General features: G+C 36.9%; 1 protein-coding gene across 50 annotated transcripts in view; it reads left to right on the top strand.

Moving 5' to 3' along the window:
- HDAC9 (histone deacetylase 9) overlaps positions 1–20,438 on the top strand; it is a 921,222-nt gene that overhangs the window by 488,512 nt on the left and 412,272 nt on the right. For 18 of the 50 annotated variants that reach the window (XR_012432611.1, XM_065542224.1, XM_065542222.1 and 15 more), the window contains 3 exons: positions 14,096–14,337; positions 19,117–19,267; positions 20,300–20,426. Coding sequence is in view for 47 of the 50 variants with exons in the window: in XM_065542224.1 (XP_065398296.1) it covers positions 14,096–14,337; positions 19,117–19,267; positions 20,300–20,426 (520 nt within the window). In the remaining 3 variants the exon portion in view is untranslated. The remainder of the gene's footprint in view (positions 1–14,095; positions 14,338–19,116; positions 19,268–20,299; positions 20,427–20,438) is intronic. The other 32 variants (XM_045387612.3, XM_065542223.1, XM_074035364.1 and 29 more) reach the window with 5 other exon arrangements.

The raw sequence follows: 20,438 nt of genomic DNA, 5'->3' as shown, positions 1-20,438 counted from the left end.
GGAAAACCAAACTTGGAATCAGTACATATAGGGACATCACATTTTACTATAATGCTTAGGACCTGAAAACTCACCTATTTTAAAACTCACATATCCAAAGTGCTTCCTGACAAAGGTTACTGGGTATTTCTCTTTAAGAGCAAAAGTGGTGCCACCATGTGGCAATAACATAAATATAACTGCCAATCCATTTAGCTTGGCAAGGCTTGAAATATGAGCACATTACATGAATTTTTAAAATGTTTTAACATTCCATTTTTTTCTAAATCGTATGTACAGAGTATAACTTTATTATTTTTAATTCAAAATTTTAAAATTCCCATAATTTCAATTCTCATAAACAAGAGTGGCATTTTCTTTGAAAAAACAGTAATGTAATTTGCCTGTGATTTGAATTTGGCAAAATAAACAAATAATGCCCTTATAACACGGATTTTCAAACTGAGTTCCATGGAGTCTGGATTCCCTGGGGGAAAGGAATAGGGGAGGAAGTGAGAGGATAGAATGTTGGTTCTTCCTCTCCCTCTTTTCTAAAATATTTGCACTCGTGTTGGTTTTATATGTTGGAACTATTCGTAAGATTTTAAGATGATAAGAAAATATCCAGCCATTTAAAGAAATGTTTTTCTTTTCTAAAAGCCATTGCAGTCCTATATTAGGAGTTTCAGTGGGGCTTTAAGCTTTTTTTTTTTTTTTTTTTTTGGTAATAAAGATTTACTCAGAACTAGAAAACATCTGAATTCTGGAGAAAAGATAAGAGCATTGGTTGAAACCCGATTCCTGTTCTGCAGGACTGAAAAGATTAGAGCAGAGAAAAGGCAAAGACATGGTCTGAATCGCAGAGGAGAAGGGAGGTATCACACATGGCATTTCAGCTTTGTTTTTCCTACTTTTCATGCATATTTTCATGTATGTTGTTGTCTTAAACATATTAAGCACTGAGGCTTTCAGAAAATATTCAACTATTTTGTGCTGGCTAAAGGTAATTCTTTCTTGGTGGCAGGAAGCACGCACTGATAAAACTTTTTTTTTTCTGTCAAAATAGCACATAGTGTTGTGCTTTTGTAAGCAAGAGTTCCTGATAGAAGAGTGGGAACATTTTGAAAAAGTTTATTTGCTGAGTAATTTGTTCAGAAAGAATGTTGTTAGAGAAGGGTATTTGCTAAGAACAATCATTTATTCAACTAACATTTATTAAATGTATAGTATAAGCTACATAATATACTAGGTTCTGAAGTTATAAGGGAATCCCTTGCCTCAAATATTAGGGTTGCATAATGAGAGGAAAGTTTTGTTAGTCATTTGAAATAGCTATTTGAAATAGTCAAATTAGTCAAATTGGAAATTTGACTATTTTGTCATATTCACAAACATGTCATTTTCACAAATGACTATTTGTCATATTCAAATATGACAAATAGCTATTTCAAATGACTAGAAAACTTCCCTCTCATTTTGAAACCCTATATTTGAGGCAGAGGATTTCCTTATAACTCCAAGTATTTGTCTGTGACCTAGAAGAAAATATAAGTTGTAGAAAAAAATATGGGAAAGGGGACGGTTTGCACCATCTTCCTCATAGTTCCTTTAAAAGTCAATTTATTTTAGATCCCAGAGGAAGAGTGTTGGATCTGGCTAAATAAGTAAGTCTTTTAAATTATTACCTGTATTTTCTATTTTAAAACATTAAAATTTCAAATCTTGTCAAGATTTCATTTTCAGGTACCTTTATATCAAATTGAATTCTAATCTCAAATTACAAAATAATATGGATTACAAACTAATGTAAGTTCTTAGCTTCTATTACCTTGGAGTCCCATAAATTGGGTTGATTTTGTTTCCATAGTGCAAGGAGCTGAATAAAGCTTTTACCCAGTTCTTAAATAGTAAAGAACTAGCAAACATTGCGATACTTTAGAACTAAGTGGCCATTAGAAATTAGTTAGCAGTTCATGTTTGTGTTATGGTTTGTTATGACTGCTTAATTCAAAAGCATATTTGCAGACAGGGAGTTTGAATTAAGTAAATCAGAATAGTAAAGGCTTTGAGTAAGAAGTTAGCTTGCTGTAACTTAAATGTTGATATTTCAAGGCCTACTGATATTTTAGTCATTTGTGGTTATTTTTGTTTCCTGTTCAGACCCCTGGGAAATAAGAGAATAGTAAATCAAAGCACAGGTTGCTTTTTGCATTTTTTTTTCTTTTCATTTATGCCATGTAGTAGTTCACTTTAAGAAACTAAAGACATGGATAACTTGAACAGAATCACTGAGGGAGAATTGTATTTCTGGATTAGTCAGTTTAAATAATTCTTGTTATAAAATGATTCTTTCATGTTTGATAATTTAGTAATTCTTTTTATTCCATGATAATGTTATCATATTAATAGTGGAAAAGCAGCTAAAACTATCTGCATTACTAAAGTGCAATTTGGGCAGTATTGTTATCAAACTGAGGCTGTGTTGCTTATGTCACGGGATCCCTAGGGTGTTGCTTCACCAGCCAGAAACCTCTGTGGCAGGTGGTGCCTTCTGCCCAAGTATCGCTCATGCCCGTTTCTTTCCACCCGCTTGACTCAACAGACTGCACTCGGCTTTTGCTACCAGCCCAGATCCCACACCTGCCAAGTACTAGCAAGGCGTGAAACAGTGAGGGGCGTGTGGGTGAGTGAGTGCAGGGTCTAGCCACTGTACACAGCCAGGCACACCGGCTGCTGTGGTGGGCAGGCAGCTCCAGGCAACAGCGCAGGTGCCAACTCCATGCGAGGAGGCTGAGGCTGGAGCACATATACTGCACGTGGCTTCTGCTGTGGGCATCCGTGTCTGGATGAAGGGAACATAGTGGCACCCAGAAACTTGGAGATGCCTGGAACCACTGAACCCCAAAGAGAGTGTCACAGCCCTGGCTCAGGGAGCCGGGGGGCTCCCCAAAGGGCCACAGCCCCTCTCTCCTCATGGCCCACAACATGACAAGCGGGAGGGCGTGTTTCAGCCCTGTTTGTATTACAGCTCTTTTAGTCCCGTCATTTGATGTGTCCCGAGTTCTTGTTTCATACCCAGGAAGAATGAGGTATGCGGACAGCTGGAGGCTGAGCAAAGCGAAGAGGAGCTTCACTGATCGGCAGAACAGTTCTCAAGAGACCCCAAATGGGCAGCTCCTTTCTGCAAGCAGGTCATCCTGACGAGTGTCCAGCTCTCAGTGGAGAGGAGACCCACAGTGGTTAGCTCCTTTCTCCAGGCAGGTCATCCCAACACGTGTCCAGCTCTCAGTGGAGAGGAGACCTGCAGTGGGTATCTCCTTCCCACAGTTAGTAGTCCAGACGTCTGTGCAGCCCTCCGCGGAGAGGTGACCTAGAACGGGTAGCTTCTATGGGCAAGCAGGTTGTCCCATCCTCTGCCTGAGTCCGCTGAGTCCAGGGTTATGCACTTCAGAGGAGAGGGAGTGCGTGTTAATTGGTCCAGGGACGGCCATGGGTGGGCCCGGATAAAGCACCGGAAGTTCTCACTCTGGTCCACGGAACTGACGGTCTGGCCCCTAGGCTTTTGACTGTCCCTAGCTTGAAGGTGGGCTTCACCAGGGACCCTCCCCTTTCTACCCAGGAACTTGTCTGCCTCCTGCTGCCATCAATCATGTCGTTCACGGTTCCCAGGTTGTTGCTGCCGAGGGGCACCTGCAGGCCCCTGTTGAGCTGCTCTCATTCTTCTCATGCTTATTGGTGCCCAAGTCCAGAGAAGGCCAAGACAGCAGGGGACTGGCGGGTCAGTGCTGCCCTGAGCATGCACATACCCAGCCGGGTTGCGACAGTGCCTGGGCTTGACCTGAACTTCGCTTCGAAATCAGAGCGAGTGCTGGGAGCATGGAGAGGCCAGGCAGCGGGAGCAAGCACTTCCAAGCCTGTGGGGAGCAGAGAACCTACCAGGTCCCCGACTGTGCACAGGGATACCTGGGTCCACAGCTGCAGCTGCACCCAGGAGGGTGGGGCTTCTGCCCCTCAACTCGGAATCAGGCGGGGCTCCCGCCTGTTCCCAGCTCCTGCGGGCTACATGGAGTGGGCAGCCCCCGCCCCCACTGCAGCTGGTGTCATGGCAGCAGCCCTTCTGGGCAGACCAGCCACTGCCGTCACATGTTTTCCCAATTTCTATTTTTGGTGATAGCAAATTCAAACTTCTTAATTTACTTTTCCTGAAAAAAAATTGCCTTTCAAGACTACACATTTTAATGAAGAGCCTTCAGTAATAAGCATTTCATCATGTCTCAAAAAAAAAAAATTCTAAATTCAACTGTTGGTTATTTTAGCTAAAATGTCAAAGAATTTTGATTAAATAACTTTAAAAGGATTTACCTTTTAGATTTACATTTATTAATTTAATTATTTATCTTTAAAATGGAAGATTTGAAAAAAAAAACTCTTAGCTTGCTGCTTACCAGTTCTGGTGTAATTTTCAATAATATAACATGGAGTATTCAATCATGAATTAGGCATTATTATTTAAATAATTCACGATGTGGCCTATACTTGGTTATCCCTACTAAGGCAAACAGCATGAATGGGTAAGTTTTCTTTTCCTCACTGTTCACTTACTCCATTGTGATGGTTGTCACGTGTCAGCACATTGAATTTTAAGAGAGATGGTGGAGTCTAGGAAATGCAAAATGACACCTTGGGTGGAAAAACTTTTCAGATTGTTTTCAAATACTTATGCAGTGTTGCCAGAAATGCATTAACTTAAAAATTTAAGTAGTAAAATAGCATATTTTTTAATTCAAACAGTCAAAAAGCCCAGTAAGTAGTTGCTTTAGGATTTTAATTGGGTATGTGTGTATGTGAACATATACATGCAGATGTATACATGTGTTACTAATTTTATTCCCATAATATTCTTGAGACTATTATTCATTCATTTATTCATTCATTCATTCCACACATGCACTGAGGCCTTACTATGTTTTCATGTTGTGCTAAGCACTGAAAACATAGTCCCTGCCCTCATGAAATTCGGAATAGTGGCAAAGATAGACAAATGAATGTTATGAAAAGAACTGAGAAATGTATTGGAAAAATTAAATAAAACTAAGAAAAACATCTATATTAAATCATGATTTAGCTAAGATATGAAGGATAGGACTAATCTAGAGAAATGTGTTGGTATTGGGGAAAAGGTTTTAGGAAGAGAGAACACATATGGAAAATCTCTGAGACCCTGGAATGCACAGCATGTTTAAGGAACTGAAAAATCTGTGTGGCTTGAGTGAGTGGAGGACAGGTAGTATTGAGGCTGGCAACATAGCAAGATACTACCCCAGCTCCCACTACCCTGACCCCAGCTATACAGAGAAAGCACACTATGGAGAAACAGGCCAGCCGTGTTAGAGACAAAGGCTCCACTGATGAGTGTTAGCCAGAAACCTAAAAGAAGTACTTCAATAAAACAGGCAGCGGTGGTGGAGAGACCTTGATGGCTTCAAAAACTATTTAGGAGTAGGGGCCAGTCGGGGTGACTCACCTCTGTAATCCCAGCACTTTGGGAGGCAGAGGTGGGAGGATCACTTGAGGTCAGGAGTTCAAAACCAGCCTGGCCAATGTAGTAAAACCCCATCTCCACTAAAAATACAAAAATTAGCCAGGCATGGTGGCACACACCTGTAGTCCCAGGTACTCGGGCGGCTGATGCAGGAGAATCACTTGAACCCGGATCGGGCCACTGTACTCCAGCTGTCAGAGTGAGACTTTGTCTCAAAAAAAAAAATTAGGAGTAGGAAAGTTAATTTCTGTCAATTAGATATAGATAATAGAAGAGAGAGGAGTCACTATCACTTCTGTTTCTCCTGTGTCTTCAATGATTAAAAAAAAAAAACGGGGATACTGGAGAAAAGAACAGTAAGAGAGAGCTAAAGAGAGTCCCAGTAGTACCTGTACATATGAGTTGCACATTTGGTGGAATAGATGTTTAAGCTGGAGATAGAATTGTCAACATAGAGGAAGCAAAGCCCTAGGAATGGAAGGGATCTGCAGAGAGAGAGAAAATGAGAGAGAGAGAGAGAGAAAGAGAGAGAGAGAGAGATTCTTTTCCATTTGTTTCCCATTCCATGACATACTTCCACCAGACATAAACTGTTCCTTCATGCCTTTATTCTACTTTAAATCATCTGATGTCAATATGTCAGTTAGTGTTCACAAAATAAGGGAAAGTTTTTAAAGTCTCATTTACATCTCACAACTAAATAGGCCGGATTTTGTAAGGGAATAAACTCAGAGGCTGCTGAGGGTTGAATAACTTGTCTCTCTGACACTGGTGGCCATGGCTTCTGCCACACTGCTTGTTTTGTGAAATAACCAGGTCTCCTGTCTACCTTTCTGACCTTTCATTCCACCTGTGCCTAGTAGAGTCCAATCACAAGTCATTGCAGTTTCCTTTTTCTTTTCCTGTTCCTGTGTGTATGCTCTTCGGCCCTGAGTTCACATCTCTGTGTTTTTGGTGGCGTAGGGAGGGTTAGGCAAACATGCTTTCTTTGTGAAGCCTTTTCTGACTTTACCTGAAATAGTCAGTGGTTTCTCTTTTTCAAAATTTCTCCGTAACAAATGACATAGGACATTATTTTTCAGTTGTATGCCTCTCTCATGCCTTTCTCCTATTCACAGAACCTGATTACCTTGCCCCACCCTGCCCAACCCCATTTTATATGTACTTTATTGTGAGCTTTGGCAAGCGGGGACCACATTATACTTTTTATTTTTATTTTCATTGTGTTTAGCAGAGTAATAGCATATGCTCAAAAAATGTTTGTTGAATTAAGTTGATAAAGAAGGAAGACACGGGCAAGAAACATAGTGTGAAAGGCAGGAAGGAAACTATATGTTAGAGACTGTGGTTTACCCTCCAAAAAAGGTAGCAAGAGATAAGCCTAGAGAGGTGTTGGTGAAACTTGTCTGTGGTAAGATTTGTTGGGGCAAACAGTATTTACAAAACCCAATCCGTAATACATAGCGTGGATAGAAAGAATGAGACTGAAAAAGAAGAAGTTGTTAAAAAAAATAAAAAATAAAAAATCCTTGACAGCTGTCCCCTCTCCCCTCAACACACACATCCTCCCTGCTCATGCCCCCACTTCTGCCTCCACCTCCATCTCTACCTCCATCCCCACCAGCTTAGCTTGACCTTCAGGAGCTAGAATCCCAAAGATCCCTTTCCCAGAGTGCTCTGCTCCGGACCTAGCAGCTTCAGGGAACTGTGAGTATTTTGTGATGTTGAAGCCAGAGAAACAAGGTGGTGAGTGACCTCCACAAACTGAGGGAAAATGTTTGAGCTTTGACTGGGCTTCTTCTGAGCTGTAGTGCAGCCCTAATTCATTCTCCTCTTTTCCACCCAATGATATCGAAGGTGTTTTGGCCTGCTGTTCGTGATGACTCCTTCACACATGTTAGCCTGCGGAAAGAAGCACTACTGAGCAGAGGTGATCAGCTTTCTCCAGGTGGATTTTGGGCCATGTTACCCGAAGAAAACCTGTTTTCTGTTTTCTGTCACTCTTCTCAGTAGCTTTGCTCTGTAGGCCAGCCCTGGAGGCCCCTTCTCCACAGAGAATTAGAGGCCTGGCCCCAGTCCCTCATCGTCGTATTTCAGGATGGTTAGAAGCAGTGATTCCAAGGCCACATTCATCATCCGAGAGAAATATAAACTGGTATGGAAGATCACGTCTGACTTTTTGGGGGACATTTATCAGGCAAAGAACATAACCAATAGTAAAGAAGTGGTGCTAGCATCCTTGAATTCTGGAAAGCTAGGTATTTCTCATTGCCGTCCCAGAGAAAACTCTTTAGATTCTTCAAGGCGGTTAATATTTCAACATGAGATGGTATGATTAGAACAAACACTTCAGTGTGCTACTCATGGAAATTCAGTCCTCAAGGCCTCTTCATTTTCTTTTGAAGAAGGCTCCCAATGAAAACTGTGTTAGGTTAGCAGACCAGATAACTGGTAGAATTGCATATGTACGTGCACAGAGTTTGAGTCACAGTTTAAACCAGATAACTTCCTAATTGGTATTGAGTATTTCTATAGGAAGTTATTCCTTATTGATTTTGATTTGCTGAAAAAGTACAGAAACAGTAGGGTAAGGCCGCACATATCATAGAGGAGAAAGTAATCTCTAACACCACCTGCTAAGTTAGCATCAGTGCACATCTTGGTATTGATCAGAGTTTTAGAGATGACATGTTATCATCATGATACATGTAAATGTAATTTAATAGAACCAGCCTGCCATGGCAAATATTAAAGTCTGCAACAAAGAACAGAGAAATGAAAATGTTAATGATAGAACGATAAAATGAAAAGGAGTTGATGGAAGATATCTACTCCTGTTGAAATTTTGTATAAGGGTTTTTCTGCAGAATTTGCAGTAAACTGTTGTTATGGATCACACATTAAGGAAACCTTGAGACATCTGTTCCACAATCTTTTCTGGACCCTGAACTACTGATATTAAATACATATTTGGTTGAACATTGTTAAAGCAGAAAACAGTATAGAAGGCAGCCTCTTCCCATGGAGTTAGCATGCCCAAACTCTCACAGGTTTCCATGCATGAAGGGAGGAACAGAAGAAGCAGAATAGATAATCACAGTAGCATTTGTATATCCCCAAATCCAGAAATTTTAGTTCATGTGTCCCATTGCCAGTGTTGTGAACAACCATTTCCCAGGTAAAAAGAACTTAAGAATAAAATGGCTCTGGGCAGCATTGTTGATATAACCAAGTTGTGGCCTCTGTAATTATAAATATTAACTGAAGCTGTTAAACATGGTTTCAATTTTTATAGCACCTTTTTCAGTGGAAAACCTAACTAAATAATTGGTATATATGAGTTTGTGGTGAGATTTTGTCCATGCCCGTGTGTGTGTGTGTGTGTGTGTGTGTGTGTGTGTGTGTGTGAGAAAATCTATTATTTTGAACTCTACTGCTTTGAGAAGGGCCATATGGTTGTACATGCACAAAATTGTGTATTCTTAAAATGTTTTCTTGCGTGAAGTTTGCAAGTTGTTTACTTAAAACATTAAAATGGATGGCATCTTGCTTAGGACAACTGATAAAGTAGCAACCAGAGTCCAGTTTTTGAACATATGAAAATTCTGTTTTATTATACTATGAATAATAGCATCTAAAGTGAAGAAGTAACCAATACTCCATGGTAACTAGATTATCTTTAGTACTCTGAATGAACTCTTTAATGACCCTTGAATTAAAAAAAAATTGTTACAGAAATTTAAAGCTAAACGTGAATGTTCGTGTTCATGGTCAAATAAATGTGATTATTATAAACACCTATATGATTTGGGATTTTGGTTTTATTTTGAAATGAGAGCTCTTTCATTTACAAGTTCACTAAAAACCAAAATGTTTCTTAAAAATCACTTGAGCTTGTAAACATTAAAAAGAAGGAATAACTATTGAACAAATAAGACAGACATTGTCAAGAATGGACAGGACTTTGTAAGGTAATAATTAAGACTAGTTAATATATATGTGGAAATGTTCTGACTGGGCATTTGGTATATAATAATGTGAATCATATAATAGAAATATAATAAATATAGCATACATTTGCATTTATTTGCAACCTCAGACAGACAAGGTGAGTCCAAATAAAGCTAGCTAAATCATAGTCCCTTCTTACATGTGTCAAGAGGTCTTGAGATCAGTTTAAAAAACATGTTTTATTTACAACTAATGTGAATACTAATATTTGCTGTCATCGGCTTCCTTCTAATATAACATATGCATCACTGGCCACCTGCTCTAAGTAATTTTTGAGGAATTTGCATGTTCCCAGACAAGGAATGTTGTGAACAGAGATGATTCCATTTATCCATTGTTAAAAATGATGGTTAATTTTTCCCTGTAAGTTAATTTCTAATTATGATAATATGGAAGCTATGGACAATGCCCTTTCTTAGACATACTGGGATGTAAAAGTGACTGTAACTTGTTGAAACTCAGCCCTGGTATTGTGTTACTATTATTTCTCCTGGGGAGACTTATCAGCCTGTCACAAAAGATGTAAGAAAAATCCAACATTCCTTTTGGAATATGATGAGCCTTTGTCACCCACAATGCAATTAATGTTAAAAATAGAAAGAATGGCTATGATATGATTATGATTAGGCAGAGATGAGCTATTGTCCAAGTAACAGGAACTAATCTAGCGGGCCAAAGATGACCTGCACAGAACCATCAGTGTGCTGATTGCCATTTCTCTCTGAGTTTGATGAAATATTCATGCCTTTGCTCTCCTCTCTGCAAGCACTATTGATTTCTTGTATAAACGCTGCTATATTTAGTCTAGACAAATGGAATGTGGATTGCTGCTGAATAAATTGGATGAAAGACTGGGATCTTGCCTGCCACTTTCTCTCAGTCTTGGGCAATTATTTATAATCAAGAGCAGTTTTTGTAAGTTGAGGGTGATTTTTCACAATTTGGTGATTAGTCTCTGAACAAAGGCAAGCAGTTAGACACAATCATTTCTGTTGGGATAGCAGGTTAAGAAGTCAAATTACCCTTTGAGGTTTACAATAACTGTTTCAGAGACTTGTAGGACTTTTTTTCTTATCTTAAAAAAATTTTTTTAGAGGTTTGATGTTTGTAGTTCATGGATAACAAGAATGCCAGCAAGAAGAGGCCCCAGGGTCTCTTGAATTTTTACATTTTGTCTTTATAGGGTTAAGTTCTGACCTTTGTTTTTTGGGATTTCCATGTAAAAGCTGAAGGCTGTAGTTGGCCTGTTTAATGTAAAAATGAAATATATCTTTAACTGCCATTGCTTTTGGTTGGAATTATGCCAACTCTTTAAATTAATGTTCAATATTTCATGTTACTCTAGAGCCTTACTAAAAGTTCTACATTGGGTGCTGCAATTAAGAGATCTTACAGGCCATCATTCTAATTTGCATCTGAACTTGTCATGATTAATTTCTTTCCTTTCACAGATATCATGTTTGAGAAGTCAATGTCCATCAACCTATAGTTCATTTATAAATTATTTTCCCATTTTCGTTAAAGTGACACATAAAGTACCATCACTGCAAACTTCTGGTCAATCCATGGCAAAATAACCAATGTTAGCAACCCAAGATTGCTATCAGTCTATAAGCACAGGCACATGCACATGGACATTCAACTCAGATGACCAGCAAGGACATTTAAGTATATGAAGCCTTAACATCTGTAGACAGGATTTCTGTTAGCCTTTCTTTCCTCACTGAAAATAACTCTTAAATTCGCATGGAAAATTAACTTTGTAGTTTCCAAACTGGAATCTGCAAATCTAAGTTAGTTACTTATAGTAATAGAGCATTAGATGCAATTTGGAAAAATATAGAAAAGTAAAGGGAGAATCATTCATATTTCCACCTAAAATACAGCCATCTTCTGTTATCTACATCACCAGTCATTGCTATTAGAATTTAAAAACTAATACGACTTAAAAACCGTGGTAGAATATATACTCAATAAGGGCTCGAATTTTTGTCTTTTTTTAAAATACCAAACTCCAACATCTAGAATGAAGCCTCGGACTTTAAGGGGTTTGATAAATCTATTTTGACTACATTACTTATATGTATATATTTTAAATGGTTGTCATAGTGTAAATATCACTTATATCACTTTTTTCATTTAATGTTACAACTTTTTTAATGTTCCCATAAACATTATTTTTAATAATGCATAGTTTTTCTACCAAATGGATGTGACATATTTTGCTGAGACATTTCCTTGTAGTTGGTGATTTCAATAACAATAATATAACTCTAGTAAATAGTATAGCGTTGGACTATTTTTTTTCCCTATTTAGTATTATCTCCTGGAGATATAATCCTAGAGTTGATGAACCTGAATCGAATGGTAGAAATATGTAACATCTCTTGATACGTATTACCAAGTTGGTTTTGCATAAGTTTTTTACCAGTTGACAGCTCCACTTGCAATAAATAATTGTCTCTTTGGTCATACGCTTAGCCTATACAATGGGGCATTGTACACACTTATGTATATACGTGGGTCATATATATGATAATAATGATGCTCTATTTCGGTTCTTAATTTGCAATTCTTTACTAGTGAAGGTGATTTTCAGTTGTTGTATTCTTTTATTTGTTTTGATCTAGATGTTTTAGTGTTTATTTTCTAATATTTAGTAGAAATTATGTACCATTTTATTTTCATATTTGTTTCGAATATTTTTGTTTTGTTAGCTACTTACTATTGATGGTTTATTTTAATATATAAGAAATTTCCATTTTTATATCATAAAAAAGCAAAAACAAACATCTGTTAAGGGATGTGCTACATGCTATTAGTACTTACTGTTATTATCTCCAGGTTACAGATGAGGGAACAGAGGCCTAGGGAAATTAATAACATCTTCAATGTTACACACATCAAAGAATCAAATAAGCATTTAGATTATACAGCAGAATTTGAAAACTGGTACATGTAAAGATTGAAGCATTTTGTTTGGTTCCTGGAGTATTTAAAACTTTTGAAGAGCCTGGTGCTGTTACTCGTGCCTATAATCTCAGAACTTGGGAGCCTGTCAGGCAGGAGGATCACTTGAGGTCAGGAATTCAAGACCGGCTTTGGCAACATAGCAAGATAGCACCCCAGCTCCCCACTACCCTGACCCCAGCTATAAAAAAAATAAGAAAAATTTAGCTGGTCATGGTAATATGCACCTAAAGTCCCAGATGCTTGGGAGGCTGAGGCAGAAGGATCCCTTGAGCCAGGAAGTTCTAGGCTGCATTAAACTATAATTGCACCACTGCACTACAGCCTGGGTGAAAAAGTGAGCTCTCCACCCCCCAAAAAATATTTCAATTTAATTTTCAGTTAACAATTATTTCTGTCTACACTGGATCTATATTTTCTTTTCCCCCATCAACTCCCACCAATAATTGTTTATATCTGAGTAGTGACTGGCCTCTTTTGATAAGCCATGGAATCCAGTTTGCCAATTTCCACTCCAAAATTCCTGTTGTCTTTAGCTTAACCTTTTACAGTGAACTACACAATTTTCCTGATTCTTGTGGGTAAGGGTCATACTCAAAATATTTAACAACCAGATTGGCATGGATGCTGGTCATTCAGAATATCAGAATGGACACCAACAATAAATAAATGGTATATTTGGATAGCTACCCTGTCTGTGAGTTTTTCTGCTTAAACTAAGCCTTTAGAAAGCAGCATTCTTATCTACTAAGAGTTTTTGCTAAGAATTTTATATCTATTTTCTAATTTAATTTGTATAAATTTAAATATTATCATCTATAGTTATTCTCAGATCATCAAATCTTTTTTTACTCCAGTGGTTTGATTAAATACTTGTTTTAAGTTTCCTCATACTTTTTCCACCTTATTTATTTTAGGAGTGAGGTAGCTGAGATACAGATTGTTACCATTTAAACATCAGGACTCAGAAACTTGGCTACTTTCACTCCTTGATGTTTGGATCTGGCACCATTGTTGTGGTTAATCACCGTTTTCCACATTTTAGCATGCAGTTTTGTATTCTGTCTTTGGTACATCCAACAGTGCTGCAAATACATTATATTACAACCTTTACTTTGTAAAGTTTAAGATATCTTCTGACTCTGATTACAAAGGAAGATGTTCTTAAGTGTACAAATTTAGTCATGGTGGAAGTTCTCTCTTAGGGCATCTTTTCCTCAACATAATTCCATTTTTTTTTTTTTTTTTTTTTTTGTCCTCGCTGACTTGATTGTTGTTAGGGGTTCAGTAGAGTAAGTTTTATGAATGGCCGATACCAGAGAGCAATTGAAATCATCTGTTTGTAAAAGGGAATTGTGGAAGATTCATGGAAGAGTGCAAATTGCTGAAATTAGCTTATGGCCCATTTATCAAAACTAATGTACAAATGCCTTTATATCATCATTATAAAGAAATGGCTAGAGTCATTGGCATAAAATTTGTTGTACAGGGTATAATGTCATATACTTTTTATTTGTTTCCAAATCAATGTGCTAATTTCCAATCCTCTATTACCCTCCTCCACTCCATTTCCCTTTTTTTCTGGTTCTTTAGTGGATGTGAAGTCAGAAGTTCCTGTGGGCCTGGAGCCCATCTCACCTTTAGACCTAAGGACAGACCTCAGGATGATGATGCCCGTGGTGGACCCTGTTGTCCGTGAGAAGCAATTGCAGCAGGAATTACTTCTTATCCAGCAGCAGCAACAAATCCAGAAGCAGCTCCTGATAGCAGAGTTTCAGAAGCAGCATGAGAACTTGACACGGCAGCACCAGGCTCAGCTTCAGGAGCATATCAAGGTAGCAAATGCTTCTTTGTCTGTGACCTTACTCAGGAATCTGCACCGTGGTGGGCATGAGCAGTGCCCATGGGAACACTTTGCGGGTAGATTCACTGTGATTAAGACATGGATATATGGCTTGAAGGGAATTGTGATTTTACTAGTGAAAACTTTGGGTAAGTACCTGTTAAAACCTGTTTTGCTTCTCAGAGGGACCTTCTTTATCCTTTAGCATATGGAATCAATAGTAGGGAATAGTAACTTCCTATCCTAATTTTAGGTTCTCTCCTACGTGATTTTGTTCATTTGCCCCATCTGTTCTCCACCAGGAAGAAGCATGAGCCTAGAAGACCCATTTTATATTTCATTTCTGAAGAGTCTACGTATACTATTTGTGAGAAAGGATAAATTAGTCACCTTATGTGAAGACAGCTGTTTTTGAAAAACAAACATGGTGTATAAGTAGATGTTCTGAGTATGTCCTAATCTTCCTTATAGAAAAAAACTCATAATGTATACATTCATAATAATAGTATAATAAAAAGCTTAAGGGAGTTATAAATGGAGAAACTGGTACAAATGTTTTTATAGACTGTAGATAAGATTTATTGAAAGTATTTGGGAGTAGTTGACAATTTGAGACTAAAGTTGTTTAAATTATTCTAGCACAAATATATCCATATTCCAGAATTTAAAATAATAGCTTATTATCAAATAATATTAGAAGTGTCTGTTTTTTTATTTTGTATCTCCAGAGATAAATATTACTTTAGCTTTATTTGTAAAACATCTCACAACTTCTTGACAAAGACAGTTGAAACAAGGCTATTTAATTTGAATTTATTATGACAGAGAAAAGCAGCAAAGAGTCACAATAAAAATTTTATTTTTATATACAACTCAAGATGACAAACACTTGCTAATTTATGAATGTAATAAATTATGTTATCTCATACTTTATTATTTTGTATTATAGGAACTTAATTTATTGTTTGCATATCAAGTACAAGCACATCAGTAGAGGGTTGATATAGATAACTAATGTTAATAGTATATAATTTTACCACATTAATATGACAGTTTCTAAGGAAGTAAAAATTCTATCTTCTCTATATTACTTGGTTTACAAGATGTTTCTTAATCCTGGAAGAACTTTATTATCTTATATGTCTAAAAAGGCTCTTTGACAAGTGATATAAAATACATTTTTTTCTTTTACTAGTGAACTTTCCAAAAGGAACTCTTGTATATTATTGATCTATAAAATACCTTAAAGTGAGAGTACTTTCTTTTATCCCAAATGGAATCAGTAGCTCATGGCTACATTTTGAAGTATGGGTAGCCTTTCTTTAGTTTTTAGACTTATTTTTAAATGAATACTGAAGCATTATTTAAATTTAACCTTTGAAACAATAATAGAAACATTGATACCTAGATCTGTTTCTTTCCTTCCAGCATGTTAGGATGGCAAAGAGAAATGAGTAAAATGTACATTTTTCACCATACTTTTAAGATGTAAGGATCGGTGTAGTTCACTTGCTGCTTTATGTGAGTCATGTTTCCCTAAATACAGGGCAATACTGATAAGTTACTGCTTTAGATACTTCTTTTCATTTCTATTGCTGCCTTTTATAGCTATAAAATTGATATAAATTGTTTAGAAAGAAATTTATTGCTTAATTTTACTCAAAAGGTAATAGTAGCAAGTAGATAATTAATTGTTCATTTGGCACAAACAAAACAATAGTGTAGGTTTATTGACATCTGGAAAATATTGAAAAAGTGACTCCTGTGAGAAAAAAGGATTATGAGATAGCTAAAAGGAAAATTTAGCTTTTAAAATGATTTTCTAAAATAATAATTTGTTTTCTTAGAAACCAAAGACATAATTAATATTATCTTTTCAGATTAGGAAGTTTATTGATTTTTAGAATTTTTATTTTGTCTTGTATTTTTTATGGATAAAGCTAAAAGTTGATGTTTTTCATTAAGATTTTATTTTTATGGGAAAGATACAGTACATGATGCTTTATTTATATTAGCTTTTTGAGTCTTTAGCTTCTGTAATAATCACCATTTGTTGAGTTAGATGCTGTTATCCAATTTTTCCACCTAGTAAACTGAGGTAGAGAGAAATAATGTTACCTTTCCAAGGCTACACAGCCAATAAATTGTTGCTCCAAGATTTACAGTCTTGCCTGTCTGCCTCCAAAGCTCTTAAGTTGCCCTGCCTTTCTCATGGGCCAGAACATCTAGAAATAGAGGGCTAAAGTTTTATTTCTTTCTATTGTTTTAAAACTCATTCATGCAATCTTTGACAATGAATAGTAGCTATGGTAATTAAATTGTGTGCTTGTCTAGATTCCTATGAAAGATTAAAGTTCAGATGCATTGGGGCTTTGGGTGAGGCACCAAATTAATTTGACCAACCCAAGTATCTGTATAGAATTTAACGGTAAGGCAGAATTTAAGCATTCCTCCTGCTATAATGGAATATTATTTCATTACAATGGAATAATAACCCCCATTAAGGCACTGCTGTATTGAAGCCAAAACGCTGAAGATTTTAATATGAAGAGTAACCAGAAATGCTTCTGTGTCCTTCTGTGAGTAATAAGGCTATTATGGTTGATATACACAGTTAGCTTCCTGTTGCTCCAGAGTGACTCTGATGCCATTCCATATAATAGCTTTTTATTTTTTTTCTATTACTTTTTGGTATAAAATCAAGAGTTTTAGGCACCTAATACAAAAAACAAAATTTACTAACTTCATTAGTATTGAAAGTTACAAACACATGTTGAGTATCCCTTATCTGAAATTCCCAGGACTAGAAATAGATCAGATTTTGGATTTTTTTTTCTGGATTTTAGAATATTTACATATCTGTACATAATGAGAGTCTTGGAGATGGGACTCAAGTCAAAATATAAAATTCATTTATATTTCATATACATCTTATAGCCTGAAGGCAATTTTATACAATATTGCCAATAGTTTTGTGCTTCAAACAAAGTTTGGGTACATCGAACCTTCGGAAAGGAAAGGTGTCATTGTCTCAACCACCAATGTGGACAATCTGTGGTTGTTTGGCATCACTATCGTTGCTGAGTCTGAATGTGAGGAACATGCCATTGGCATGTCTTGCCCACACACATGCCATTTTGTTACCTTTTGTGAGTGTGCTTATGTGGGTGAATCTGGGTGTATGTGGAAAAAATGTATTGCAGCTGAACGGGGGCTGGAAGGGTCTTTTTTCTCTGGGTGAAGCTGACTAAACTTTGTGTTGTGTGCCTGCATTTTGACTGGAACTCATCACGTGAGGTCAGGTATGGAATTTTCCACTTGTGGCATCATGTCAGTGCTCAAACTATTTCAGATGTTGGAGTATTTAGGATTTTGGATTTTCAGATTAGGGATGCTCAACCTATAATAATAATAATTAAAATCAATAGGGTTCAAACTTAAAAACTAAATTTTATGTACATTATAAATATGTGGCTAAAGAGAGATTGTTCTCTCTCTTACATATGAGGAACTATGACTCCGAGTAGTTTAGTAACTTGTCCAGATTTCATATCTACTAATGTCAGAACCTAAGTAGAACTCAAGGTCCTTAGTTATTCCTCAGTAAGCACATTTACTATAGTTCATAGATATATATTTCTCAGTCTGAATGGAAGTGGACATCTCAAGATGTCTATTAAAAAGAATGTTTCAGGCTGGGCAAGATGGCTCACACCCGTAATCCTGGCAGCTAGGGAGGCCAAGGTTGGAGGATCACTTGAGACCAGGAGTTTGAGACTAGCCTGGGGAACATGGCAAGACTTTGTCTCCACTAAAAATGATAATTAAAAAAAAATTAGCCAGGAATGGTGGTATATGCCTGTAATCCTAGCCACTTAGGAGGCTAAGGTGGGAGGATCGCTTGAGCCCAGGAGATTGAGGCAGCAGTGAGCTATAATGGTGCCACTGCAATCCAGCCTGGGCAACACAGTGAGACCCTATCTCAAAAATAAAAATAAAATAGAGAACAAGAATGCATCATATTCATTTCATCCATTGTTTGAAAGTGAATTCAAGGGATTCAGAAAGCTAAACAGTAGTACATTAAAATGAAGTTTTGTGGAAGTGGTTTCTTCTTGACCAGTGTCTTTAATCTAAAAGCTTTTGTGTACTGAATGAAGGAATAAAGCTTTTGCTATTTTGATATTTTGAGAGCATATATATTCTACATATTATGAATATATACATTGCATTAGTCTATTGAGAACTTGCTCTGTAAGGTTTTGAAATTTTTAGCATTTGTTAACTTCAGGTAAACTTTCCCCAAATTAACTTAATATCTCACCATTCTGTATTTGCCTTGATTATTTTTACACCATTTCTCAGGCTAAGAATGGAAGATTTCAGTTGTTCATTTATAATGTGAGGGACTTCGTAAAATAGACTTCGGAGCAGTCCCTACCTTTCCCTATTTGTGTGTTCAAAGAAAATTCATTAAAGGAAATAAAGATTTAATTAAAGGAAATGAGAAGACCTGAGTGAATTTATAGTAGTTAGTTTTGAGAGGGATGCACAGATAATGGAGCTACCTAAAACTTGCCTGTTGGTGATGTTAAGACCTTCACTGCATTAGTTGCTTGTCCTTAGATTTCAATGATTTACAGAAAAAGTGGGTACAAATATGAACTAAATACAAACTAGTTCCAAAAGCTCATAACATTTCAGTTTTGGTCAGTGATGACTATGAAGCCTAAAGAAATTGCACACTCTCATGTCTTTCTCTTCTCGCAAGTTGCAACAGGAACTTCTAGCCATAAAACAGCAACAAGAACTCCTAGAAAAGGAGCAGAAACTGGAGCAGCAGAGGCAAGAACAGGAAGTAGAGAGGCATCGCAGAGAACAGCAGCTTCCTCCTCTCAGAGGCAAAGATAGAGGACGAGAAAGTAAGAGGCACCAGGGTAAACGATGGACTCTCTTTCCTCATCGTTAGCTGATCATTATTCAGAACAAAACCTGATAAAGAGTGCAGTTAGACTCATCAAAATTGTCTGTGTTTAATTAAAAGCGTAGATTACAGACCCAACTGTGAAGTTTTGACATTTACATACCAGCTCACATCATTGAGTCTGCAGAGCATCTCAAGAAGCAAACATAGCATTATCTGGCAAAGGTGCTAATTTCTGTTGTTTTGAACCTTAAAAATAATGTAATGCTAAAGCAGTCTAATATATGCCATCTTGTTTAATAATCAGCTTGTATCTATATCTCCTGACTATGCCTTCCTTACTCCTGGCCAAGTAATAATTGCTGTCTAAGTAAAGCCTTGCCTCCATTTAGTTTTGGCATACTCAAACTTTGAGAAGATTTAAGGCGTAACACATGCAAAAGAACTATCCACAAGAGGGAGACAGATCCAAATAATTCCCTGGTATTAGGCCAGTTCAAAATCAGGTCGTAGCAAGGTTTAAAATTTGATGACTTGAAGTGGAATTGTCAGCAATATTTATTTGTTTAATGCTCAAAGGGTTTTTTTTTAAACTAAGGTTTTCAAACTAGCAACTCAGAAAAGATCATTTTAATGTGTTTAAGGGATTTAATATGGATCTAATCCCTTAAGATAACTTGATTATTAAAATACAGTGTTTTGTTCCTCTGCAGTATTTTTTAAACGTAAAAAAATTGATTTTGGGAATTCCTTTTCTGCAAAAGTAATTAAAGAAATAGCTGAAGTCTTTTGAAAATTTGCAGTTTAAGTAGTATTTATAAAGCATTACTGTACTATTTTCTAAAGCATATTTGGACTGTGGTTTCTTCTTTTAATAGGAAAACTTTATATGCTGTGACCAGCGATTTTACTTCTTAATCTTTGTTAAATATTCTAGAGGCATGAGAGAACAAAACTCACCATCAATATCTGTTTCTGTGTGTGTGTGTGTGTGTGTGTGTGTGTGTGTGTGTGTGTGTTTGTGTTTCAGGGGCAGTGGCAAGTACAGAAGTAAAGCAGAAGCTTCAAGAATTCCTATTGAGTAAATCAGCAACGAAAGACACTCCAACTAATGGAAAAAATCATTCCGTGAGCCGCCATCCCAAGCTCTGGTACACGTATGTTCAGTG

Source organism: Macaca fascicularis, chromosome 3 (genome assembly GCF_037993035.2).
Source record: "Macaca fascicularis isolate 582-1 chromosome 3, T2T-MFA8v1.1".
NCBI lineage: Eukaryota > Metazoa > Chordata > Mammalia > Primates > Cercopithecidae > Macaca > Macaca fascicularis.
The sequence above is the reverse complement of the archived record's forward strand: the minus strand, read 5'-3'. Positions and strand labels throughout refer to the sequence as shown.